General features: G+C 44.2%; 1 protein-coding gene across 2 annotated transcripts in view; it reads left to right on the forward strand.

The window, feature by feature from the left end:
- SPTBN1 (spectrin beta, non-erythrocytic 1) overlaps positions 1–25,338 on the forward strand; it is a 459,103-nt gene extending 433,765 nt beyond the window's left edge. For both annotated transcript variants that reach the window (XM_086927648.1, XM_086927649.1), the window contains 2 exons: positions 8,610–8,652; positions 23,946–25,338. In XM_086927648.1, the coding sequence (XP_086783774.1) occupies positions 8,610–8,652; positions 23,946–24,161 (259 nt within the window). In that variant the 3' untranslated portion in view covers positions 24,162–25,338. The remainder of the gene's footprint in view (positions 1–8,609; positions 8,653–23,945) is intronic.
- Positions 25,339–27,776: the final 2,438 nt, after the last annotated feature.

The raw sequence follows: 27,776 nt of genomic DNA on the forward strand, positions 1-27,776 counted from the left end.
AATAGTGGTGCTTGTGCCCAGTCCGATTGTCTATTAGTTTGAAGGGCTGGTGCACCAGAAATGCAGGTAATAAGGACTGTAGCTCGACTGTCTCCACTACCAACCACCTGATAATCTGATATTAGATGACATTAGTCACCCTAACTATAGTCTTCAGCAGACGTGGGCTTTCTGCAAAGCACCTTTTGATAAATGGTAGAGCACTGACAGTGGCACAGACTGTCAAGACCATCAAGCAAAACATAAAAAGTCTAAATAACATGCACTTTGGCACAGTTTTTCCAATCCTTGTAGAAAAAATCTGCCCCAACACCGTAAACATTCTAAGCATGTCGAATGGAAAGTACCTCTGATTTTTTTTATTGTAATTTTTTGCTTTGATGGATACCTCTAAGCAGAGATTCCTCACCATGTGATTTTCCCCAAGGTGCCAGACAGGATGCAGAAAACTTGGAAATAGTGCTGGTAGGTGATGATGTGCCACTGGCATTCAACCCCAGAAGTGACGAACAGAGCAACATACATGGACAACCCATATATGCTGTCATCAGTTACCTTCTTCCATGCCTCCAGATGCATATCTTGAGCTCTTCTCTTTCTCTCTTCATACTGTTGAGAGGTTTTAGTACAAAATCTGTCCGGTGTGCAAGGAATGTCAGCCCCTAAAACGACATCCCCAAAAGGTGTGCATCTGGTGTTTTAGGTTTGTTACACAACTCCAATGCCTCGGATGACTGCGCCCAGATGAACCTTATGGCCAACCACAAGTGTGAGGCTAATGTCTATGTGGCAAAACACACTGGAAGGCTCCAGACTGGTTCCACCTCAGGTAAGTTGAAGAAGAAACACAAGAAGTCCAAGTGGGTCTCTGCACCATCTCTTCGCTCCTGATCTATAAAGAAGGCGTGAGCGCATCACTGTGCCTCCAGGTCTCTCTCCTGCTATGCTGAAAAGCCGATTCCATCTCTAGTCCTGATGCACTCCCAGTTCCCAGGTCCATCAGCGATGTTGCAGCAGGAATAGGCCTTAGGTGAAGCCATGCTGCACTTCTTAAGCACACATCTGTCTCTTTTTGGCGTGCCTTTGGGCGCCAAGGATCGACAGGGACTCCAGTCAGGTTAATCAAAATCTGTGACAGCGACAAGATAGTCGACGAAGGCTCTGACGCCCCCATTACCAGAGGAAGACCTGCAACCACCATCCTGTTTATCCAAGCCTCTGAACACATCTAGCGGATCAAAGATCTCTAAAAGTAAAGAAAACCTCCTCCTGGAAACAAACCTTATTCCGAACCTGCCATGTGCTACAGCAGTCCTTCTCAGGCGAAGCTCCCACTTTCTGAAACTCCTTGCTTACAGAAATTGTGACTACAAAATCCCTCCTCTTTTTCCGACATCTACTAAAAACCCAAATGCTCACGCTTTACTTGTCTCTGTAAACCTTGCTCTTACAAGACTATCTATTATCCCCTTCAAAAACTATTTGATACCTTATTTTGCTCAACTCTACCATCTACATTTCTATCCTTCTACTTCACATACACCTTCCATCAGTCTCACCATCCTACTACTCCCTTCCTCTACCCAATCTCCCTCAAACCCTTCACCTCCTGTACCGACCAGCATCTACCCAAATTCTTCCATTTTCTTCTGACTATCACAGGTGTAACGTATTTTCAGGTATAGAAACTGAACCTGTTCTATAGAAACGTAACTTGCCAGAGTCACACCTGACTCCTTCACAGAGACCCACCTTCATCAAAGTCATCCTGAATTCTGTGTGCGTTAGAGCCTTTCATGTGGACTACCAAGTGCAGCACATTTGGACTGTGATCCTGTTGTTTAAACCTCAGTACTGAGTCATACTGACAATGACTCAGAGGCTTCTTGACCTACTTGCCTCCTGCACATTCCTGATAGTATATGCAGACTTTGCAGTGGGGTCGAAAAATCGTGACCCAGGACCAGGGAACCTTTCAGAATAATCCAGGTGTAGGAGGAGACTGAACAAGATCTGCAGTGGTGGATACTCGACCACAATTGGACCAGCGAAAGACCCTTCTCCCTACCCCAAACAGAATTGACGGTGATGACAGATGCTTCACTTCTGGGTTAGGAAGGCCATCTCGGAGAGGTGGAGTTCAGGGGACATTGGCCTTCACTTGCTTCAGGTTTACACATGAATCTGTTGGGGCTGGAGGCTGTTCACTTGACATTGAAGGCCTTCCTGCTGACCATCAAGGGCGGGCTGGTTCAGGTTCTCACTGTGGTACTGCAAAAAGCATGTTGGGGTAGGCTCTTGGGTCCTGTGTCAGGAGGCTCTGCGCTTTGAAGCTGGCTGAATCACCAGGGGATCTCTCTGGTCGTACAAGACCTGTGAGGATCTTTAAATGCCTCGGAGGAGGATCTCAACTGATGGCACCTAGTGGATCACGAATGGCAGTTACACCCATAGGTGACACAGGGCGACTTCCATCAATGGGTGAATGCTGGCACAAAATCTTTGCTACCACTTACAACACACGATGTCAACATTTTTGCATGCTGAATTTCCAAGATGGCTCTGCTTCTGAGACACATTCAGCTTAGAGTGGAGCACGAGATTTCTGTAAGCCTTCCAGCCTCTGCCTCAAGTGCCAAAAACGATCAGGAACGGCTGAGTCCAAGTCATTCTAGTAGAGCCGATTGTGGTACCCTGTTATATTCTGGGCTTGAACATCTGTCCACTTCAGGAAGAACTCCTGTCACAAGAGCAGAGCAGGGTCCTGCACCAGAGCTTGCACAACCTGTATCTACATGCCTGGATACTGAGCAGCGACAGTTTTGCAACATGAATCTTTTCTGGATACACATGCTATGCATTATTCCGCCATTTAGAGGTTGGGTCCGGAATCTTCTCCCAAAAACATTTGTTCTATTACTATTTTTGTCCTAGATGCCCTCCCCTTTTATTTTCACACACGCCCCTCACTCCCACCCCACTCTTCTCTCTCCCCTGAGTGCTGACCTAGAATGGTGTAAAGTGTCGGAATACTCAACATAAACTCCTAACAGACCATCCATACGACAACAGGCAATCATTTCGAGGAATAGCTGAGTGGTGGGCAGGTACCGGGAGAGATGACGTGATATGTGAACAATATTGTGTTGGCTAAACCAACCACATTAGAAATGGAAATTTAGTGAGATGCAAATTCCCCCCTCCACCCCTTTCTTTCACCTCTTCCCCATTCCCAATATTACCTTCTCCTCCTCCCAAATCAGTTCTTTTCCCTTTTTTAATTAGCTTTATTGTATTTCATGATGTCGAGAAAGCATGTTAGCGCAACCATCAAGATGCGCACTTACATGACAAATGTGAAGACGAATAATTTGACTGTTGTGATACGTTAAAAAAAATGTAAAACTAATAAAAGAGATTTAAACAAAAAACGCGACCGTTATTCCCTTTGACCTTACTCTAGAGGTAGTTATCACCTTGGCAGCCATGTGTTCTTCAGCGAAATCTGTGTCTGCTGGGCACTGGGACAAGTTTCTGACTTGGTGTGGAGCCAGTCAGTTGGACCTGTTGCAGGCAAAACTGTTGAATGCGTTATTGTTTTCTTTGTTTTAGCTCAGCAAGGACAAGCTCTGGGCAGCTGTAGCTTACCTTTTGGCCCTTTTACGTTTGCCAGGTCAACCATCCTTATTAAAATCACCAGTCGTGATGCATTTTCTAAAAGGTTTACAACACAAATTTCTACCCAAGCCCTTTGTGTTGCCGCAGTGGGACTTAAATTTGGCTATCACGTTTTTGATGTCAACCTCTTTTGAACCATTGTACAGTTGTCCATTGCGGCTACTCACCTCTAAAATAGTCTTCCTGTTAGTGACAACATTTGCATTTTCACCAAATGTTGGACTAGCCATCACGCTCCCGACCTAGAGCTAATGAGATTATCATTTGGAACCCAGGAAGGCACTCAGTTTTTACATCGATTGTATCTGGGAACTTTGGGTGGATGATCAGCTCTTAGTAGGGTTCTCTGGGGCGAAGAAGGACAAGGTGGTATAGAAATGAGCCATCTCTTGATCAATAAGTACTATGGTCCTCTGCAGTAGGATCTACTATGCATTGGCTAGGACGCAGCCTCCAGAACCCTTAAGACCCCACACTACCAGAACCAAGGCTACTACAACTGCGTGGGCACAAGGAGTGCCTGCCCTGGATATTTTCAGGCTTCTAAGTGGGCCTCAGTGCACATGGTCATAAAGCACTACTGCCTTGTTTGTCGCGTCCGTCACAATGGGCATTTTTGCATGCTGTACTCAGCATGACGTTTTAGTTTGAACAATTTCACAGACCCACCAGATTGGGAGGTACTGCTTTTAAAGGTGAGAAATCTGCTGTTAAAAGTATCCATCGGAAGAACACATTCTTACCTTTGGTAATGCATCTTTTTGTGGATACTCTAAGTGCAGATTCCTCACCACCCTCCCTTCTCCCCGTTCTGTAGTATGGGCTCTCCTGCCTAAAAAGATCCAATTCAAGATTCTGCACTCTGGTTTGTTCAATCTCCTGATGGGCTCCATATCTGAATGGGCGAAAGAGCTCACGAAAGAAACTGACATTAACATGCATGGGTGTCGTTTAATGCGGCTCAGTTTGTCACTTCCAGAGCGGAGTGGTGTTGATGCAAATTTCTTAGATGTTACAAATTCCTATGTGCAAAACAAACTGCATAGGCTTAATGTCAAAATGACTTCAGAATGTTACCTTAGACTAAGACTAGGAAATAGTTTCTGGTATTGAGGATCCAGAGTCTGGAGCTTCTATCTTTTCATGTCATAGTGGTTTCTCAGCACTGCCAACTGCTGTCAAAAGTGCATCTTGGTTATAATTAGTCTGACAGTTCTGAAACAAACCGAAAACGGTACCATGTGTTGCTATAGATACACATGCTCAGCATATTCCTGCCATCTTGTGCAGGGCACTGACATTTGCAAGTTGTTTTTCTTCAAGGATATTTTGTGTCATAAGATAAATCTTGACTCCTCTCTCAGTCCACAATTCACCTGGGGAAAGACTCCTCCTCAGTTTGGTTTTGTCTGCCATCGGGTTTAAACATTGCTGTTCTGGCGCAAACGATGCCTTCTCCAGGACCTTCAGTGACAATCATCAAGAATTTACCCTTAGCGACAGAAGCCTTCACTGGATCAGGGACTATTTAGGACTCTGCTTTGAGTGGGGTCGATGCAGCATTCTCAGTCAGGTTGTGTTGAGAATGATTGTTAGGGTAGAGTGTAATGGAGAAAATTCCCTTCCAATTCTACCTTAAATGCAATCTGAATTTTCTCTGATCCGACTTGCATTGGGATTGTAGCCTGTGCTTGTCTCCGAAGCACGAAGTGTCGACCAGCTCGGCATGTATGGCATTTAAGTGCAATAAGACCATCCGCTACCAATACGAATGCCACTGGGTGCACCTTAAGATGCAGCATTGAGACTTGCCTGAGACCGAACCCAATGTCCTTGGATATTCAGGCAGTGCAGGAAAAACAAAGCCCAGAGGTGGTTGAGGAGTAACTCTCATTGTGTCAGAGCATAGATCATAGGATGAAAACCCCCTTGAGAGCATCCATCTTACCACACTCACTCGATCTCCGAAATCCGCTTCAAAGGCACACTCATGTCAAGGCCGAGCACTGCTCCAGATGGAGTACGCCATTGAGTCCTGATTCAGGCACCGACATGCAAGTCCAACTCCTGACCTACTTCCTCAAATCTAGGAAAAGCTTCTGATAAAGGGCAGTCTCAGAATCCATCTACAGCTGCTGGACCACTAGCTGAAATCGGCTTCCTAGCCAACTTTAAGACCCCTCCCCCTGTGTCCAGAACAGGCCTCGACCCCTGTGGTGTCCAGTGCAAAGTCACTGAAACATTTGTATTCACCCATCCCATTGGACAATATTAGCTTGACCGTCTCCCCACACACCTCACATACCCAAGAAGATGAAGCTTACTTTCGAGAAACAAATATCAGAGGAGCTATAGTCCTTTGTCACTCACAAGAGGGTTAGGGACAAGGCCACCAGTCCACCACTGGAACTCCCAACCCCTTGGACTCAAACCACCAGTGCCTCCTCTGCCTCACGCCTCTACCTCCTCAGTCACCACAGTTATCTTCTCATTCTGACCATATTATCTCTCACAAAAGGATTCCTTATGATCCCCACAATATTTAACATGATCCTGTCATACCCGGGGATGTGGATGACTCCTGGAAGGATGTTGATCCCAAAAACGATCCTAACCTCGAGCCCTAGCCTGAAGACTACCCCACAGGATTACACTACTGCCAGAAAGCGTCCCAGCACCACAAAGTTACGCTCATCTTGGTGAAGGAGCAGCTTAACTTTTTAGGTGAAATTCTCTCTCCGATCAGATCTTAGATTAAATAGTAACTCAGGGGTACATTGACACTTTTCTTAATGTAGTATGATTTAGATGTCATCTACATCTGCATAATTAACTAATTCAAATGATTCCCTCAAAGAGGCCAGTGGATGCAAGTACAGCTCTATGAAACATCAAGGTGACTTGCATGGGACTTCAGGAGGAGGACAGTAAAGAGTGTCATAGGGTCCGCTTGGACTAGCAGGGCTCAGCCTACAATATTAATCTCATGGAGTCTACCATAACCTGAAGGCCAGTGGTGCTGTCCGATCTAGTAAAATCAGGAGATTGTCATTAATAAGGTAGGTACATTTGAGACTAGCACTGATTCCGATCTCCAGATTGGCTTAAGCCTGATGGGAAGGTGTTCGGCTGATTATTATTTGCTACAGTTGTTTGCAGCTGTGCTCCGGTAACCCTTTCAGGCACTTCAGATAGTAAGAGAAGCTTTCAAATAGGGCTAAAGTTTAAACAGTTGTCTAGTTTGAGGGTATGTTTTTACGTGTTATGGTTACTTGTACTTTGCCACGACCCAGAGCTTCACTGCAGTTGGTACATATTTAGTCTGAAATGAAATGTTGAGTATTGGGTGAACTTCATTGCTTTGTAAAGGCAAACATGTTTTAACCGGATTAGGTGGGCAAAAGACTAAAAGTTGTAACACATTTTGGTGTTTCATGCTGGAAATGATTTACTTTGGAGTTGGACATGCTGCTAAGGTAGCAGTTCTTGACTTGGTGGAGGCAAAAAAAATGGCTGTGACATTGTAGAAGATCGTTTCATCGTTTTAGAAGCATTGTGATGAGACATTTTGACAAGTGGCCGGTGGTTTACTAATTTATAATAGCATCTTAATATTTAATGATTTCTGTCTGTTATAACTTTTTCGTTGTCATGTTTATTGTGGTTCTATGTGTTTAGCTACAGTAAAGCTAAATTGTCTCTCTAGATTTCTCAACATGGTTTGATGCATTAAGTCGTAGCTTACTCTAGTGTGAATCATGTTGTTAACAACTTTTTTGTAGGACTTGTTAACAACTTTGGGCGAGGCAATATTTGAAATTGAACTTTTCATCTGCATTATCCTGGATAGGAGCTTATACAGAAACTGATGACTATCTCAATTTTCCTTGGTTTAAAAATAACATTCTAGAAACACTTTTAATTGTCAGCACAGGGTACTTTCACATCTAAAGGTACAGCAAAATATCTGGCCAGAATGTTGGAATTGGGCTGGGCGGCCACCGAATCAGCATGAGGCTTGCATTTTGTTGGCAGAGCCTGCTATCAGCAGACAGAACCTCAGAGCTCCGAAGATTAGAAAGTAAATTGTTGAGGTGACGATTGGATTCACTTGCCCAAATATTTGTTATCAAGCACAATAATCTTCCTTCTTGATTAGTGCTCGAGGAAGCAGTATTGAATGTTCCTCTATTTCATATTCAGTTATTCTAAACTGCAAAAAGTAGTAAATCAATACTGTCTTAAAAATGCATTGCAATCTGAACATCAGGTGGCAGCTGACTTAAAAACCCTAACTAACCACAACAGAACTTCGATTTACACAGAGAGCCATCGCTGCTCAAGTGGATTGACATGACTGTTGCACCACTAGGTTAAACCCTCTTTTCCTAATTTATCCATAAAGTGTTATGACAGATGTCAAGAAAACATGTGCTCCTCATTAGGAGCACATCTTTTATTGATGTATGACGTCTAAGACGGAAGACGCCACCCTTGGAGCACCTATACCTTCTATTTCTATTATCAACCTATCATACCTTTCAGGATACTATAGGCTGTGCATCTGTCTCTCCAATACTCACTTTATGACAGATGTCAACATTCGTGGAAATTGTATTTGCTATTAGATAAGTATCTTGCTCTCACTGCAAAACTTTTCACTAACTCCTGACATGCATCCTGCTTCCGTGGAGAGCAAGTACTGCATCACATTGGGTTAATAGGTGAGGTGCTGAATTTATAGACTGTAATGTTACAAGGGGATAATATACAAATTATGGCAACTAAAAACTTTTTAAGGAGCAGTATTAAGTGTGATGCATGATAATTTCACTATTTTCCTAGAGATCAATGGTATGCATTCATGAGCACATTATTGTGAAAAGGCAATTTTTGTTCTGACTATTAAGGGTTCTTTGTTTTTATTGCAGATTATTGGATGGTAACGAGTACCTTTTCCAAGCCAAAGACGAAGTAAGTATTCCATAAATGTATTTACTGTTCATTTCCTATACTATATTACTTGCCTATCACATACAGTAAACTCCTCTAGATCTACCTGTGATCTTGAGCACTGGAGCTTGGTAACTTGATGTATGCATCATATTGCCAGATGAGGTAACAGCCAGCATGACTGCACAATTGAGGAGGTATGTGGCATTGTTACATGCTCCAGCTTGGTTTTACTAGTTTGGTCATTAACTCATCGTGGACCTACTCTGCATCTGGAGTGTCTTCAGAAGTTTTTGTAGGGATACTGTTTTATTGTCTTAACATTTTTAATAATCTCAGAGAGAAACAGGAGTTTAGATTAGAAATCTAATTGAAATTGCACAGATCCCACCTGTGTTTTTTTTCTTTTGGGCTCCCTGCACAATTTTCCTGCTGTCCAAAGGGGTGGGACTCCGGTTAGGTCATTAAAACCCTGATCTTCCAAGTGATCTTTGGAGATATTCTATGCACACAAGCTATGATTGTGCACAACACAGAACACATTTTCTTGTGTCCGACTGCAATCATGCTTTTGGTGGGGAGTACATATAACCTGAAGCAATCCTGCAGTAAGAGTTGATTTATACTTGTTCTTCCAAACAGAAGCAGTTAAAACAATCTGTTTATTTTTAGTCTCAACAGGCTAAATTTCTGGATTGTGTTTTGATGCAAAACTTATGTTTATAGCGCATGTTGCTGTGGATACACGTGCTCTGCATACAATCCTCCTGCAATCTAGTGTTGGGCTCGGATGTTTGCAGGTTGTCTTTCTTCTACTTAAGAAGTGTTATGATTCATGAAGTATAGTGTGACTCCTCATTTATTTGGCAATGTGCATGGGAACCAATTGTTTTTTTCCGTCATCAGGTTAGGACATGTACCACAGGGCTCTGAGTTCGATGTTGTGCAGAGAGAATAGGCCGGCCCCTGGGGCATTCTGCCCCACCAGCTGTTGCTCAACCCAGAGTCAACCTTTTCCTCGTACTCCGATCCAGAAAAAGTCCAAGTGTCCTCCCCCGTCTCCATGCCTTCTGGTCCCCGGATGAATACCTCGGCACCGACGGTCAGTATGGTCAGCAGTGCAAAACATACCAAGCCTTCAAATAGGCCCCAATTTGAGGCAAAGTGTACCGCCTCTAACCGGGTCAGGCATTGAGCACTCTAATTAGGGCACAACCCTCCAGCCCTCCACCGCCTTCAGGCTAGGGTCGGTACTAGACAAAGGCTTTATAGCCTGCAACGATCCCACCCACAGGCATCGACCTCTCGCTGTCATTGAGCTCGAGGGTCCTCCACAAGCCTCCAGCCCCTTTGAAGCTGAATACCCTGTTGACACCTGCACTCAAAGAACCCCTCAAGCTGTCGTTTGCGCTGAAAATGCCATTGGTGTCAACACTCCCTTCGGGTCTTAGGACCCAATCAGCAAAGCCTCTTTTGATGGCTGCCTCCGATGACTGAGCAACCCATCCTTCAGCGGCTAAAGGAGTTTGACATGAGGCAAAAGAGACTCTTCATACACCTCCAAAGAAGGAACATCTCTTAAAAGCTGCCTCCATCATAGCCTATAGAGACTTTGCATTAACCTTCCATGAAGAGCTGGCTTTTGAACCCATCGCAACTCCCAGGCACAAAAGTTGCAAGGACAGAGGAACCAGCCCCCTCCATCCCTCTTCCTCCTCTTCTTCACTTACCACTACCTTATAATTCACCACCTCCACATTTGCCAGTGGGTTCCCCCAAACCTAATATGGCGAAAGCATCCCTTTTCATCCCATCTTCCCTTATGATGCACTGTTTAACCTAATGCCCTTCAATGAACCGTGGGTCAACTATGATGTTGGTCACCTGGGAGATCCAGACCTGGATCACTATCCTGTAAGGGCATTACCCTAGATAACACCACTAATTACCATGAGGTGAGTCAAAGGGCTGCCACTTTTCACACGGTGGATATGCACGGTGGATCTCCACTAGGAAGATGACTTCCTAGTGGAGACTCTATTTAGATCCGAGAGTACAGTTCCTCCCCGTGCTGAAGGGCATGATCAAATCTGCCACTGACACTTTCAAGGAACGCACCAAGACGAGGGTTGCAATGCCACAGGTTGAGGTAAACTGTAAGCTCTTCGTCAATTGCCCACCCTGTATCAGGGGTCATGTCCCTCCTGACTACCTGGTAGTCCATATTGCATGCAAATGGTCTTCTGGTCAGGCTACTGGCGACGCTTCCTCAGCCGACAAGGAGAACAAGAAGTTAGATGCTGCTGAGAAGAGGGTAGTTTAAGATCCACCATTCACTGGAAGTTAGCAAACTCAGATGACCTCCTCTCTCATTATGATAGGGACCAGTGAATTGAGATGCAGGATCTTCCCGAGGAGTTCAAAAAGAGACAGAAGGGAAAGCCATTCCCACTGACATTATTTGCTGTGCCATGGATGCCACTGATGTGGCATCTTGAGGGGTCAACATCAGCATCCATATCCGACACCACGTACGGCTCCGTGTATCAGGTTTTGAACCCAAAGTCCAACAACATCTGCTCAACCTGCCCTTTGATGGTGAGCATCTCTTAGGCCGACTAGTTGTTGAAAAAAAACCAAGAAAGATACAAATAATGCCAATGCCATTGACCCCCTCCAGGCTTCATCCTCTAGAGGCTCCTTTTGGAGGCACCAGCATGGGGGACTTCTAAAGCCACCTCCCTGGACCCTTCCACCTCCTACTAGAGTAAACTACAATCGTACCACCAGGGGTGCCTACAGGACCAACAATGTTGGGGGCAACAGGGCCTCCACCTCAAAACAGTGACTCCCCTGTCTGCCCGATCACAGAACACCTGTTGGGGTAAGACTTTCTTTGCTGGCAGGAAATCACATCAGGCAAGATGGTATGAGCAGTGGTTTGCTACAACTACTGCCAAGAACTTCTCACACCCCCTCCCAGCATCCCGTCCCCAATGAACATCTCAAGCTTCTGGAGAAAATGGTTGAAGCTCTCCTTCAAAAAGGAGCCATAGAACCTGTGCCTCCCCACCAGCTGGGCAAGGAGGTTTCCTTTCCCCAGGAAGGGTGCTTCCCTCAGGCCCATCCTGGACCTCCGACCCCTCAACCGGTACATCGCATTTCCATATGGCAATGCCACAGTATGTCACCCCTCTCCTTCATCAAGTAGTTGACATGGTGGTATTAGGCCTCAAGGATGACTACTTTCACCTCCTCATATATCCTGCCCAAAGACTCTACCTACTTTTAATGGTAAGTGGCCCGCACTATTAGTTGGAAGTGCTTCCCCTTGGCATCACTGCTGCCCCAAGGGTCTTAACCAAGTGCCAAGCAGAGGTGGCCCTCCACATATTCCCCCTACCTTGACGATTGGCTGATCAAGAGTGCAGGCAAGCACCAGTACCTAGTACATACCCAGGATACCATCTTCCCTCAGATTCGCTGTAAATTTCCCCAAGTCTCAGCTACAACCTCACTCAATAATCCATGCCTTTTTAGGGGTGATACTGAACTCCATCACAGACCAAGCTACCCCAGCCTGCAAAGGGTCATGATACGCCACCAACTCTTAACTCTTTTTCATTCAAATCGTCATCTCACGTTGTGCCTTCTAGGCATGATGGAGAAATGCGTCCCCTTAGTACCCCAAATCTGGCTGCATGTGCACCTGTTGCAGCAGTGCCTTTCAGCCCAGTTGTCACATGAATGATAGTGTTGGTAAAGGCCAGTACAGATCGGTCTCTGCAGTGGTGGAGCAACAACCTGTTGCAGCTTATGTCTTTCCTCAAACCTATTTCGTAAGTTTCCATTACCATGGATGCCTCTCAAGCTGCAGTAAGTGTGGATCCCTCATCAATAGGGGCACCACATCAATTATCTTGAGCTCCTCACCATACATATCACTCACAAACTTTACTTCCACTCATTCAGGGCAAAGTAATCCTCAGAAGGACGGACAACATGACTGCCATGTACTACCTACAGACACAGGACAACCCCCCACCCTCCCACCCACCTACCCCCTGTCTCTGATGGGAAAGAACACCTGGCGTTGGGCCCTCCACCATCACATCCAGCTGATGGTGGAGTACTTTCTGGGGGTAGGCAAGGACCTCACAGAACTGCACAATAGAGCGTATCAACAAGTCCACGAGTGGGAACTCTATCCATAAGTCCTCAGCTAGTACCTTTGGTGTTGGGGACTCCACAATAGACCTATTTATCGCCCTTGAAAATGCAAAATACCCAAGCTTCACCCCCAGGTACCCACACTCAGGCAATGCACTATGGTTGATTTGGTCAGGGATCTTTGCCTATACTTTCCCACCTCTCCCACTCCTTCAGTTTGTGGTGCGAAAGACGAGGCAGACGTCTCAGACTCTCCTCATTGTACACCTCACTTGGGCCATGCTTACTTGGTACTCAGCACTATTCTAGATATCAATCCGCCCATTGAGAAGCTCCTCAGCAGGCCGGACCTTTTCACCAGGAACCAGGTCAGATCAGACAACCAGACTTCAAACAGCTTAATCTAGCACCTGAGATCTTCCAATTGGTCTACCTGCTTCTCCCACAGGAATGCAAGAACATCCGAAGGAGTCCTAGAGACCCACCACACTAGACTGCTATTCAGCAATATGAAAGAGATTTGTTCTCTACTGCGCCCTCTAAAACCTGTACTCTGAGGAATCGTCTATTAAGTGCTGCATCTCCAAATGTAATTCCTAGCATACACTTCCATGTGTCTCAATTGAGGAGCCATGGCAGCCTATTTGCAAAACAGGCATACTATTTGTTAAAGCCTTCATGAAAGGCCATAGGAGAGTCAGCCCACTGAGTTCCCCCACTCCAGGGTGGAATGTTAATATAGTACTTACCAAACATATGGCTCCCAGCCTTTGATCCCTTGCACTCTTGCCCTCTCCAGTACCTTTATGGGAAAGTGGTTGTCTTTGTGCAATAACATCTCGTAACACACAAGCCCTCCCCCTACAGGAAACTTCCATTCAGGTACACAAAGATAGGGGGGTACTCCGATCTAACCCTAAGTTCCTAACAGAGTTAATCTCCCCTTTCCATTGCAACCAGGTCATAGAGCTCCCAGTCTATTTCCCACAATTATAATCTGTAGAGGAGAAACCACACCTTAGATGTCAAACACACTCTCATGTATTACATTGACAGGACTAAGCTCTTTCGCTAGGCAAATCAACTATGTTTATGCTCCGCTGAACCTCACAAGGGGCAACCCATAGCCAAAGCCAGCATTCTCAGATGGATGATCAAGTGCATTCAAACGTGCTATCACAAAGCTAAAAATGCCTTCCCTGCCCCTCCCAGGGCTCATCCTACATGCAAGATGGCTGCAACAATAGCCTTGCTGGGAAATATTCTCCTAGCTGTCATATGCAAGGTATCTACTTGGTGAACACCAAACACATTCACTAAGCATTATTGTGTGGCTTTTGTAGCCAGACAGCAGGCAGTGGTTGTCCAAACAATCCTAAGGACCTTATTTCAGTCATCTGCATCATCCATACACTAACCACTGCCTATCGGAGGTTCTTGCTTTATAGTCTGTGCATAGCAACACATGCTTCATATACAGCAACACATGCTGAGAATGGAAACTGTAGCGCGTAGTGCTGTAAATTAACATGAGGCTACCATCTTCTATGTAACGTTTGGTTCTGATCTCGGATCTCTTCCTTTAATAGCTTTTCTTCTTTAGCAATACATGTGCACCATACTGCGTCCTCACCTCTCCATTTGACTCTAACCTGCTGTGCAAAAAGCAATCTATCTTGGAGTCGAAGCATTGGTAACGAAATAAGAAGTCAAACTAGAGCTTGTGACTTGAAACACTTCTTCGAAAATAAAACAACCTGAAAACGTCTGAAGTCAACACTAGATGGCATTAATATGCAGAGCATGTGGACTTTTAGCACTAAAAGCTATGAACAGATGCCTACAGGAGTAAATAACATTTTCCTTCCTGGTTTTGCTTATCAGACACCATCATGGGCAGTAGTCTTGTTGCTTAGGGGATGATACGGGGAGAGGATTTAAGTAGGTCTGACGCATGGGGGCACACTGAAACCTCACCAAGGGCAAGCGCGACTGCACCTGGACTGCAGAAATGAACTAGAAATGCTTCTCTGCCCAGATGGTGAGGCTGGTAAGGGGAGCCTTATTTATACTGCATGGGAGCTGTTCAATGTATATATTAATAAAGAAATGGAAGACTTTTCAACAAAGAGGAAACTAGCTATATCTACTAATGCCATTTAAGAACTATGCAATAAATCATGCACAGTTGATTATTAAAGGGAATAAAGAGCACAGCATTCATGATCGAAAAGGGGTGAAGCTGAACTAAACAAAAAGCGGTTCTCTGGTGTACTCATCAATGCTCGCTCGCTTGCTTTGTGGTGACAAAAGCTCATAATATCCAGGATTCAATTAGAGAAACACAGATATGGCCTGTTTGACAGAAACATGGGTGAAGGATGGGTGAAGGATGAGTGTTGGGTGGTTTTAAATGAATAAGCACGGCTAGACCACCAAAAGATTTGTGCAGAATGGATGGCCCAGCGGGGGTAGGTTTGCGATGTTGATAAAGCTGCAAATAAAATGTGTAAAAATAACTGAAGACGTTCATGCTAGTATAGACATTCTGTATACCAAGGTGAATAACCCTGAAAAATTGTATTTTGTGATAGACCACAGACAAGCTAGTGGAAAAAAGTAAAATAAACTCAAGCATAAAGCTACTTAAATTTATAAGAAGTAAAACCAGTACACAAGGATGGTCATACATTAGACATAATTTGCAGCAATAACTGCTTTTACTGTGCCCTGGGCAGATAATTCTACCTTCTAGTTAGAAATAAATAAATCAAATATATAAATCAAATATATATATATATATATATATATATATATATATATATATATATATATATATATATATATAAATAAAATCTGGTGGAAGAGCTAAAAGAGAGTAGTTCAAAATTGGCTCCAAAACGTTAATAGGCTAGCACAGAGAACCCAATTAAAAAGTCCTCCAAATGTTACTAATGCCGTACATTCAACAAATGAAACTAATGGTTGATGAAGTAAGTCCATGACAAAAAGTCAAAAGGAAGTCACGAGAGGACACAATAAGTGGTATAATGAAGAACAGGTGAAACAAGAACAGCTGCCCTCTTATTTACACGTAAACTGTGTAAATAAGAGGGCATCTGGCGAAAAGACCAGGCTGTCTCTATAAAAATGTATGGATGTTTTTAAATAAAGACTAAAAAACCTGATTAGAGACTAAAAGCGAGCTATAATGCTAATAAGATTTTAAATTCGCTGAACATATCTAAACCAATTTTTGCAACAATGAATTGAAACAAACTCCAGGTCAAGGGGTGGAAACGGAGTCAAAGCCCTTTTGCAATAAGTTCATTGACTGGTAAGTAGTAAAATTAAAATCTCAGAAAAGAGCCGAAGTCACCTCGCGCCAAGTAGCTGACAGGATTATAGAATATAGCCCTGAGATTAAAGAAATTCTGTTCCAGTTCACGCTGTTAATGTCTGAAGATTTTACAGCCATGATAAAAAGTAATAAACTATCATGCTCTGATACTGATAACTTTTTTGCTAGCTTTATATAGAATTGCTTCTATTGTCACACCTTATAACTAGAAAAATCATGAATCGATCTCTAAAAAAAAAAGGTATATGCCTGATCTTAAATGGCACACATTCCACCCTTATTTTAAAAAGCAACCCTTAATCCTGATTGTGGAAAATCACAGGCCAGTATCTCAAATCCCACTTATGGCCAAGTTTTGAAGCAGGTCGTTTTTAATGAGATATCAAGCTTTGTGACATCTAGATTTGCATTATGTACAGGCTGGATTTCAGGCAGGATACAGCACTGAGATGGTAGTTATGGAAGTGTTCGATGACCTCTGAGATTATATGATCAGTGGTCCTGATCATGCTCGATCTGTCAACGGCGTTTGACACTGTTGATCATCAGGTGTTACTTGATTGTCTTAATGGTTTTTGGTTAGAGGCATTGTTCCAGTATAAGTGAATAGTTTTTTGTCTACGCGAATGACTCTAGCTTCGGAGTGCCCCAAGACTCAGGGCCCGATGTAGGTAAATCTACATTTACCACTTCATAAATACCGAATCGGTATTGGTATTTATGAAGTGGTAAATTAGAGGGGGGGAGATGTAGGTATTTCAGATTCGGTAAATACCGAATCTGTATGATTCGGTATTTACCGATTCTGTAAATACCGATTCGGTATCCCCCATTGCTTCCTATGGGCCTTGAAGCCCATAGGAATCAATGGGCATTACCGAATCGGTAAATACCGATTCGGTAATTACCGATTTGTGCAAGGGTGCAGGGGGCGTCACTTTGACACCCTCCAGCACCCCAAAAAAAGGCATGTGAGCCATGTGGCACACAGACATGCCCTAAGGGCATGTCTGTCTGTCACATGGCATAGGTGTGCATGCACACATGTGCATGCACACCTGGATTCGGTATTTTAACACCCAATTGGATTGGGTGTTAAAATACCGAATCTGAAGGGCCTGTGGGACTGAAAGTAGTCCCACCTACATCCCAAATTTAAGAAATCGGTAAAATTACCGATTCGGTATTTTTGCGATTCGGTAATTTTACCGATTCAGTAAAATACCGAATCGGACAAAAAAAGGTCCCCTACATCTCAGTAGGCCAAATACCGGTCGGAAACGGCCGAAATCGGCCGTTTCCGACCGGTATTTGGTACCTACATCGGGCCCTCAGTGCTTTCACCGGTACTATTAAACTTGTACATGGACCCCCAGCATATCTGATACAATCATTTGGTCTTAATGCCTTGCTACAGGGAGATGAAGTATACAAAAAAAGTTTTTGTATGCCTTTCATTTATGGCATTGACATCCATAGCCTTTCTTTGATTAATGGGGAACCTACCACAACACAGAAAATCTGTATAGTTCCATGACCAGATTACAGTAGTGGATGACTACTAGTCCGCTGATGCTGAATGGTGAAATATACGAGATTAGAGTGATCTTTTAGGAGATAAAATTTTGAAAATATGGGTTTTGACCTCTATCCTTAGGAGAAACGCCCAGTCTAGTTCAAGTTGTGAATAATCTAGATGTTTGAAGTTAGAGAGGAACCCCGATCTTGTTTTTATCACCGAAACGTGTTTGGATCAAAAATAACTTCCCTGACGTTGCTAATGCCCTACCGGCCAACTATAAAATAGTCAAACAAGATAGGTATTACCGAAAGGGTGGGGGGGTAGCGATACTGTTTAAGGACCACCTGACATGCCAACCTGTTCAAGTGGCACAACAGGATGAACACAAAATATTATCCTTCCAACTACTCCATGATGGTCTCACTATATTGGCTGGCACTGTGATCTACAATCCTCCAGGTCACCAAGTCGAACTTAGTACTAGGCTACTTACCCAACTCCTCCTGGTATGCCTGAAATAAAAGAATTACATAGTAATAGGGGACTTCAATGTTCACTATGAAAATGCTGATAATCCTGTGGCCTCACAATTGGATAGCGACATGCAGATTCTCAACTGAAGCAATGGATCAAGGCGCCCACTCACACAGCAGGGCACACCCTCGAACTACTATTTTCCAACATCGAACACACACACATTCAAGAGATAAAACCATTATTAAGGACATACCACTTGCTTATATCATTCTCACCGGCTAAACAAAAAAAAACTGTAAGCCCCATCAAATAACCAATAGAGCCTGGAGACTAGTTACTGAAACATCGTTCCAATCACACTTTTCCTGCCATAACACTCAGACCCTGAGTGATCTCCCAGTGAATATGGGAACAGTTAATCTTGAGACGGAAATCAGAACGACATTAGACCAACTCGCACCTAAGCAAAAATCCAAGCAATCCCACTCTCGCCGTTGTTATTCGCCCTAGTTTTGGAACCCTTGGCGACAGTCATCAGGACCACACGGTTGCTGAGGGGCATTCAGTGGGGAGGCGACTGGGAAGACAGGGTCTCCCTGTACGCCGACGACATGTTGGTGTACCTCACGGACCTCGAGCATGGGGTACCGGTCCTGTTGGCCTTATGCGAGAGACATGGCACGGCATCGGGGTATAAAATTAACTGGTCGAAATCGGTACTCTACATGCTAAATGGCACCCCACCGCCCCTGACGGCTGACTGCCCGTTGCTGATAGAACCCCTCTCCTTCAAATACCTGGGGATCCACATCACCCGGGACCACGCAACCTTCCTAGACATGAACCTAAAGCCATTGCTGGATAGGTTCAAGGCAGACGTGCGACACTGGAAGTCCCTCCCATTGACATTGCTAGGCAGGGCGGCGCTTTTCAAAATGATGGCACTGCCACGCTTCCTGTATGTCCTAGAAAACACGCCGGCAATCGTTCCACCATCATTTTTCAGACAGGTATCGGCACAAGTATCAGGCCTACTATGGGGAGATAAACCGGCCAGGGTCGCGCATGCGAAAATGGTAAGGGACTGGTACAGCGGGGGGATAGCACTCCCACACCTTGAATTGTACTACTGGGCAGCGCACCTTAAGGTGATCAATCAGTGGATACATGCGGCACAGACTGATCCCGCGTACATGGCTGACAGGAGGCAACTAGGCCTAAACACCCTACTAGCACCGCTATATAATAAAAGTTTGTTACCGAAGTTGAAAGGCCCGACCAAACACACGGTGACTCTGTGGCATAAAGCTCAGAGGCGACTGGGATGGGAGGGAGTGATCACCAAGCTAACACCGCTATGGGATGCCAAGAGTCTGGGTAACCTGCGACGTAGTAAGGGGTTTGACCAATGGGACGACATTGGGATATCCACAGTGGGGGACATGTGGACAAGGGATGGGGTGATCTCTTTCGCGGTCCTGAGGGAACAATACGAGATGGAGATAACTGAAACATACAGATATATACAGATCAGACATGCACTCCTGTCGGTGTTGGAGCCGGGCACCGCGGTCCCAGAATCGGCTCCGTTGGAGGACCGGCTTCTAACGGACTACATGGATGCAAGTGCTACCTCACTCACATACCGCAAGCTGATCAATAACTTGCCAGACCCACTGGTGAAACTGAAAGAACGTTGGGAGGACGAGGTTGGGGAACTGGATGAGGCGGACTGGAATGCAGCATTGGCATCGCCCAAGGAGGCGGGTATACCCACACGCTTTCGACTAGTACAATTTAAGGTCCTACATAGGGTCTACTACACCCGCACGACACTGCACAGGATCCAAAGGGCTGAGCATCCCTACTGTCTGAGAAATTGTGGGGAGGAGGGTACGCTGTTCCATACGTTGTGGGACTGCCCACATATCCAGGATTACTGGAGGAGAATTACACGCACAATGGGCCAGGCCTTGCACACCTCAGTGATCCCAGATCCCAGAGTCTGCCTACTGAATGTATGGAACCCGACAGACCTTACACTGCAGGGGAAGGGATGGGTAATCATTGGGATGATGTTGGCAAAACGTGACATAGCTCTGAACTGGGGGGCAAGCGCTACCCCGACCCTGACTCAATGGAGTAGAAACATGGATATGCTAATGATTACTGAAAGGGCAGTCTACCAACAGAGACTCAACCCACGAAAATGGAATAAAATATGGTCACCGTGGAATGTATATAGGGGGGAGATATGTGAGCCACTACCCGAGGGTGAAGATACTGATAGTGAGGGGGACGAAGAGGAGTTAGCATGAAAGGGAGGAATAGGGGTGGGGTAAGGAACGTAGGGGGAGGAGGGATGCTTGAGCCTGACAAAAAGGTATGACGATGAATTCAGTCGGGTAATGTAACATGTTAAATGCCTAGGAAAACCTATACTCTAACGAAAATGATACATATTATTATGAAAACTAGTAACTGTCGAGACCCTGTTTGTGGTTAAGTTGTCAAAAAGGAAATTGCTAATTTGAAAAGTTGCATAAGTGGCTGTCAGCGGCAGAATGTTGATGCCGCGCAGTGAAAAAATGACGCTGCATTTTGTCCTTGTTTCTGCAACAATAAAAACAAATTTAAAAAAATCCAAGCAATCGCAAAGATCCACCACTGAGAAATGGTGCACAGCCCAACTCAAGGTACTTGAAAGAAAATGTCAAAATATCGAACACCAATGGAGACTGTCCAAACAGGAAATAGACAGATTATGGTACAAATCCGAACTCAAATCCTACAATAATCCTGTAAGAAACGCAAAGAAGACTTGCTTTGCACAACAAATTAATGAAAATTGTAATTCAGCAAAGGAGCTTAACACAATATTTAAAGAACTCAGCAAACCAGCCAGCATGTCTCAAATTCTAACCCCTTCAGTAGAAGCTTGCGAAAAAATCAGCAACTTCTTCTCCGAGAAAATAAGTTAAATTTACTCCACTTTTAGTCTGATCACAAAAACAGATGCAATTAATTGGACACTCCGGACCCTACACCCATAAGCCTCATCAGAGATAAGCAATTTCTCTCCCCTCACAGAGAACAAGGTCCTAAAGGCAATGGGCCAAGTAAAGTCTGGATCCCCCTAGACACTTGTCCCCACTTTATTTTCACTCAGATTGCCCCAGTCCTCTGCCCCTATGTCACGCAGCTCTTCAATAATAACTCACTTAACGCTGCCGCCTTTCCTGATACCTGGAAACAGGCGCTAGTAATCCCTCTACTGCAAAAACCAGGAACAGATATGCTCAACCCTGAAAATTATCGGCCAATCTCCCAACTACCATACCTCTCTAAAGTGTTGGAGAGGTTAGTAAACAGACAACTATCAAATTGCCTAGAAATTAACGATTTATTAGACCCCCCACAGACTGGTTTCAGGGTCACCAACAGCACAGAGGCTACCCTACTGGCAGTACTGGATAACGGTATACACCCGTTACAACGCATCTTTTACAACTACCTACTATTACAACGCATCTTTTACAACGCATACCATTACAACGCATTGCGCTGGGGGGCGCTCTAGGATAGGGAATAAGTATAATTTACTATCCAACACCTTCCCTAGTGTCCACGGGGACTGGAGTTAGAATAGTAAATTATACTTACCACTATCCAGCACCTCAAAGCGCTATGCGTTGTAATGGTATGCGTTGTAATGGTCGCGTTGTAAAAGTAGGTAGTTGTAACGGTATGCGTTGTAACATGGTACATCCCTGGATAACATCAGATCACACACTGACCGGAGAGGAGCTGTAGCTCTGATACTGTTGGACCTGTCTGCAGCATTCGACAATGTCTCACATAACAAAATGCTGGATACCCTTTATGAAAAGGGAATCCATTCCAAAGATTTGGAATGGCTCAGTTCTTTCTTAAGTTAATGAACACACACAGTTCAACTATGTCATTTCCAATGTAAACCTAGCACCATCAGCTGTGGTGTCCCACAGGGGGCATTGCTAAGCCCCACTCTATTCAATGCCTATGTATCATCTTTGGCGAAAATCAGTAGAAAATGGGGAATCGGTATCTGCTCCTATGCGGATCACACACAGCTGATGATAGCCCTCGAGGAAAGACCTGAAGTCACCAAAATAAAACTGCATAGTTGCCTTTCAGAGATGGCACAATGGATGTCTGACCATTGTTTGAAATTAAATGCAGGGAAATCAGAAATCCTGCTCTTTGGAGGTGCCAACCTAATTTGGGATGCCACATGGCAGCCACAAACCCTTGGTGTTGCCCCAATTTCCAATCAATGCGCAAGAAAACTGGGCATCCTTATTGATAACACCCTCTCCATGAAGGACCATGTGCGGGCCCTGTGTGGAAAGGGCTTTGCAACCCTGAAATTGTGAACTAGACTCTTCCCATGGATCCTGTTGGACTGCAGAAGAACAGTCACGCAGGCCCTGCTCAAAAGCCAGCTTGATTATGGAAACACCCTATTCGTGATCATGACCGAGCTCCTCTTCACACGGCTACAGGTGCTTCAAGACGCTGCAGCCAAGCTAGTGTGCAACAAAAGCAGACTAAGCTCAGCATCGATGTGCATGAAAAACCTGCATTGGCTACCCGCGCGACAGAGAGCAGTATTTAAACTGCTCAGGCATGCACACAAAGCACTGAATCAAAGCCGCCCCATAATACTTCAGGGGAAAATTGAGTTGTATGTTCCCACAAGGAGCCTACGGTCACTCCATCAAGCATTAGCCAGAACAAAGCGCATCAAGAAAGGGAGGACTGGAGGGCACTCTTTTTCATATCTAGCGGCTAAGAAATGGAATGAACTCCCCTTGGATTTACGCCTCACAACCAACTACCTAGCATTCCCAAAAAAACTAAAAACTCATCTGTTCCCCAAATACTAACATCCACCTGTCTTTCACACCTCCCGCAGCCTGGCCTTCTCGCTATTCGCGCCATAATATCCTCTGGGATTAATGTTGCACTCTACAAATAAATAAATAAATAAATGTAGCACTCACTATGGAAGAACAAGTGAACACAGTAACCAAGTCCGGTCTATACCAAATCCGCTTTCTGAAACTGATAATAAATCTGTTCTCCCAAGAGCAAAAAATACATATCTTGTAAGCATTTATATCATCGAGTCTGGATTACTATAACACTCTGTATCTTGATCTCCCGTTAAAAACAATAAAAAAACTCCCATTGATAAAGAATGCAGCAGCTTGGGTTATCTTTAACATCAAAAAGCATGACAACAGATCACATGCTCCAAAGGGAAAAAAAAGCTGCACTGGCTACTTTTGCAATGCAGAGAATCTAGTTTAAACCACTCTTGTTAGTTCACAAAGCTCTTGAGGACAAAAGAAAATCACCTATCCTGAAAATGTACAGTGTAAAAGCCAGGTCAAAGTTTAAGATCAAATCAATTTGCTCTTCTTAACATCCCCAGATGCGAGTACATTTTAGAAAATAAATATTCGATTTTAGAAAGCTGACAAAGATATGGCTTTATCTACAAGTGTAGCATATTTTAGCCACTTACATATTGCAGTCTTTTTACTTCCTGTTTGAATAGTATTTATAGGTTAGGACCACGAAACCTATTTAGGGTGATAGTCTGCACTTTAAAATATAAACACAACCACAACCACTGCCTTTACCGGCTTTCTCTAAAATATCACACAGCACCCTGCAAACGCCTGAAGTTCACTTTCTTTTTAATGAAGTGTTCCCTCTACAATTTTCTTTGAACAGGAGGAAATGAATTCCTGGATTCAGGCGATCACGACTGCAATCACCACTGACAAAACAGAATTGTCCACAAGCACACAAAGCACTCCAGCCACGAGCCGGGCACAGACAATGCCAGCCAGCGTCACCGTAACCACCGAGTCCAGCCCTGGCAAACGGGAGAAAGACAAGGAAAAAGACAAGGAAAAGAGGTTCAGCCTTTTTGGCAAAAAGAAGTGATCTACATCTCGAAACACACTGCACTTCTCTTACCTTTTTTCAGTAAAATTCCAGCATGCCAGCTCAGAACCAATACATTACTCTCTGTGCCTAATGTTCCTCAATGTGATTTAAGCCTTTTATTTATGGAGTGTTTCCAAGAAAGAATTCTGCAGATAGAAAGGTGTGAGGTGCATTGGGCAGCTTCTGTGTGAGAGGGAGGAGGACCAGATTTTTTTTTAAAAAAGATGAAGTTTAATGTAGATTAGAACTTAATATTTAAACTTTTCCTCAATTTTGTGAGGCTGTCTTAGAAGCAACCCACACATAGCGTGCATTTGGTATGCAAGGCAGCGATTTACTGTGCACATTAAAGACACATGTATAAAGTTTCAGAATTGTTCACCGTCATCTACTTTACGGTTGTTATGCTAAACCTTGACTAGTAGACTTTGCCGCCACTGACTTAACCTTTTATTAAAACAATAGTGTTTATCTTTCCTGTAACAGAGTGCACCGCCATGTTAATTTTACAGGCCACTCATCTGTACACTGGCGCCATTACTAACACACCCTGGACCTTTGTATGCACCATGTGTGACTGTTTCACACCGTGGTGCACAAGAAGGATTTGCGTATGGATAACAATTTTAAATTTGTAATTTTAAACCTTTTTTTGCTGAAAAACATTATATTGTACGTACATTTCAGATACTTCTAGTACAAGCTATAATACATCTAGATGTATAATAAACAGTTTAAAATCATTGATGTTAAATGTAAAAGTGGGAACGAAGCATTTACTGGAAAAAAGTAATGTTACTCAAATGGTTACTTGCTTGTCAGCTACAGCACTGTGTGTTATAATTTTGCGACATTACCTTGCTTATTTGATACATAGTGTGCATTTCTGTCACTGTAACGATTGTAATGATGATTTTCATTTTACTGCACAATCAAAAATTACATTTATTAGGAATGAAATCCTTACAAAAACTGGGCCTGTAGTCAGAGTAGTGCTGGCAGTGGCTGCAGTTGTATGAACTGTACCTCTAGACTTCTACCCTGTCTGTTAAATATATGCTATGTCATTAAATGCTTTTAAAACTATATGTATTGGAAACCTTTCTTTGTGGTTTCAAACGGTAACATATTATAATGTGCAATAGGTCAAAATAAAGAACAAACTTTCTCTGTAGTGTTTCTAAATTGACATTGAAAGAAATTCCACAAAAGTGTTAACAATATTGTGTGCCATGCTGTGTTATGTTTTTTATTTGTCTAGCACGTTATTTCACAATACGGTGGCTTCAAAGCACTGAGGGAACATGGAAAAGAGAGACCATAAAAGAGATAAGGGGAGCTCCTAACCCTGAGAATAAGGATGCAGCCTTGTTGATGAAGTGATCTTCAAAGCGGTGGGATCTCACTGGACTGAACAGTGATTCAGTGTTTCTGGCCTTAGAGTTCAAGTCAAAGAATAATGTGAAAGAAAATAAGGCAAGGGTGAGGTTGGGAACAGGAGAAGGTGAAAGTGAGAGAGATCAAAACTGACCGGTTTAGAAATAGTGTCACATTGTTAGCTAGCGGAGCAGGACATAGAGAGCCCCTGGGAGAAAGTCTGTTCATCATCTTCCCCTCCACAAATTCTATAGTAAATACCCTCTTATCCATTTACTTTAGTAGGGACATTTATCGGTAGCCCAAAGCTAAAGATGCAGTGGAAAACTGAGGACCAATATTTCCTGGGTTCTGAGCTTGTGGTTGGCTAGTGACCTCAAGATACGCAAGAGTCTGCTGCAAATGGGTGGTGAGGTTTTAACCTACCCTCTACTAGCCTGGTGATCTCCAGGTGGCCTTTAGAGGATGGTCACCTTCAAAATCTCATAAAAGGCTAATTTACTAGTTCCTGTGAGGCCTGATTTTTGACCCCCAACAAGATTGTAACCCCGCAATGGCAGAAGGATGAACTTCGAACCCTACAGAGGAAGCATAATCTAGTATATTTCACAGTCTGTAAGATGTTGGCTTTGTGATTGAGAGCCTGCTGGAATAACAGGGTGAAAGCGGAGAAGTGTGGCTCACTGGTTAGAAACGGCAGACCCTGAGGCAGAGGTCGGCCCGGGACCGGGACCAGGGTTCAATCTCCGACGCGGCAGGGTCTTGGGTCAATGTCTGCGGACTCGATAATTCTCGCCTAGGTGCCTACGCTAACCATGGGTCCCACTCTGCAACTCTGGGCAATAGCTTGCTTTATCTCTACAACGGCCCTATCAGCGCCGGGAATGCCTGGCTTCACCTTGGGGGTGCCCAGGAGGGACCATCTCACAGGGAAAGCCAGGACGGGTTCCCCAGTGGTATACAGCGCCAGGATGCCCAGAGTGATGGGGTAACAGTGCGCTTAACAAATATACATACATACATACATACATACAAAGCGTAATTTTGAAATACAGCCTATCACAATGCAAAAAACTTTATTGGCAATGCTTTTGAAAGATAGCACCTGGGTTCCCTAACGTGTTTCATAAATGCTATTTTTGTAAGTTGTCTTGCCAAGTAGTTGCTGTGAACTGGTGCTTTTTATGTGGGGCATGCTTGTGATGGAGACTTCTACCTGCAGATTTTTCACCTTTTGAATACGTCCCCAGACATCAGAGTGGATCTGCAAACTTTTTATACCACTGGACACCACCAGGTAGTGCCATTAAGCTCTGCTCTTCTGCTCCGGAAATTATCTTTGGAAGCGATATAGGCACCACCTCCAGAGCGCTGACGTCTTCCTTTTCTATTTGCCTCACGAGACATGGATCCAGAGCTACCTCTCGTCTCTTTTGAGACCAGTTTACCTTAAAATTCTAAATGTAGTGTGCAATGGAAATATCACATTCCAAGTCAACATGGTTAAAACCTTGTAAGGATTGACACAAGCAAATATTTGTGACACATCCCCAACAGGTTTGCATGTAGTGCCTGCAGTTGGCTCACTGCTCTAATTCCTGCAGTGACTGCACGTCGATGAATCTGAAGGCTATTTGGGCCACGAGACGAGGCTCTACATCACCAAGCATTATAAGATCCTGCTTTGGGAATAGTCCTAGTCCATTTCCAATCCAGAAGTTGGTCCTAAGGTCGATCGTAGACTCACTCCAAATCCTTGGTTAAGTTGACACAAAAACAAGCCCTCGGAACCGAGGAGAGACTCATCAAGGGTCCTCAAAACTAGACAGCTCTCGAGTCGGAAAGCACATATCTGAAAGAAACAGGTTACTGTTAGATTTCTTACCTTAGAATATCCCCAGGCGTCAGACTGGATCCAGAAAGTTTTCGTCAGCAGTACCCCTGCGCGTCGGTAGGCGTCTTCTGCGGCTCTGCGTCCGTCGTCGGCGTCGTGATCGCCGGGATGTCGTCGTCGGAGTACTTAGACGCTGCCCCCGCTCGCTGACTACAGTTCTTCTTTTTTCCGCGCCAGCAAGCACAAATCCAAGAAGAGCAGTACTCTAGTAATTGTTTGACTAACTTTTTTGATCTGTTTTGGATCTCTTTTCGAGTCGACTTTGACTCCTGGTTTCGGTACGGATGCCTGGGTTTAAGCTGTGCGATGCCTATCGCCTGATGTCGGTGACCGCCCCCCAT

This window comes from Lissotriton vulgaris, chromosome 6, assembly GCF_964263255.1.
Source record: "Lissotriton vulgaris chromosome 6, aLisVul1.2, whole genome shotgun sequence".
In the NCBI taxonomy this organism is placed as follows: Eukaryota; Metazoa; Chordata; class Amphibia; order Caudata; family Salamandridae; genus Lissotriton; species Lissotriton vulgaris.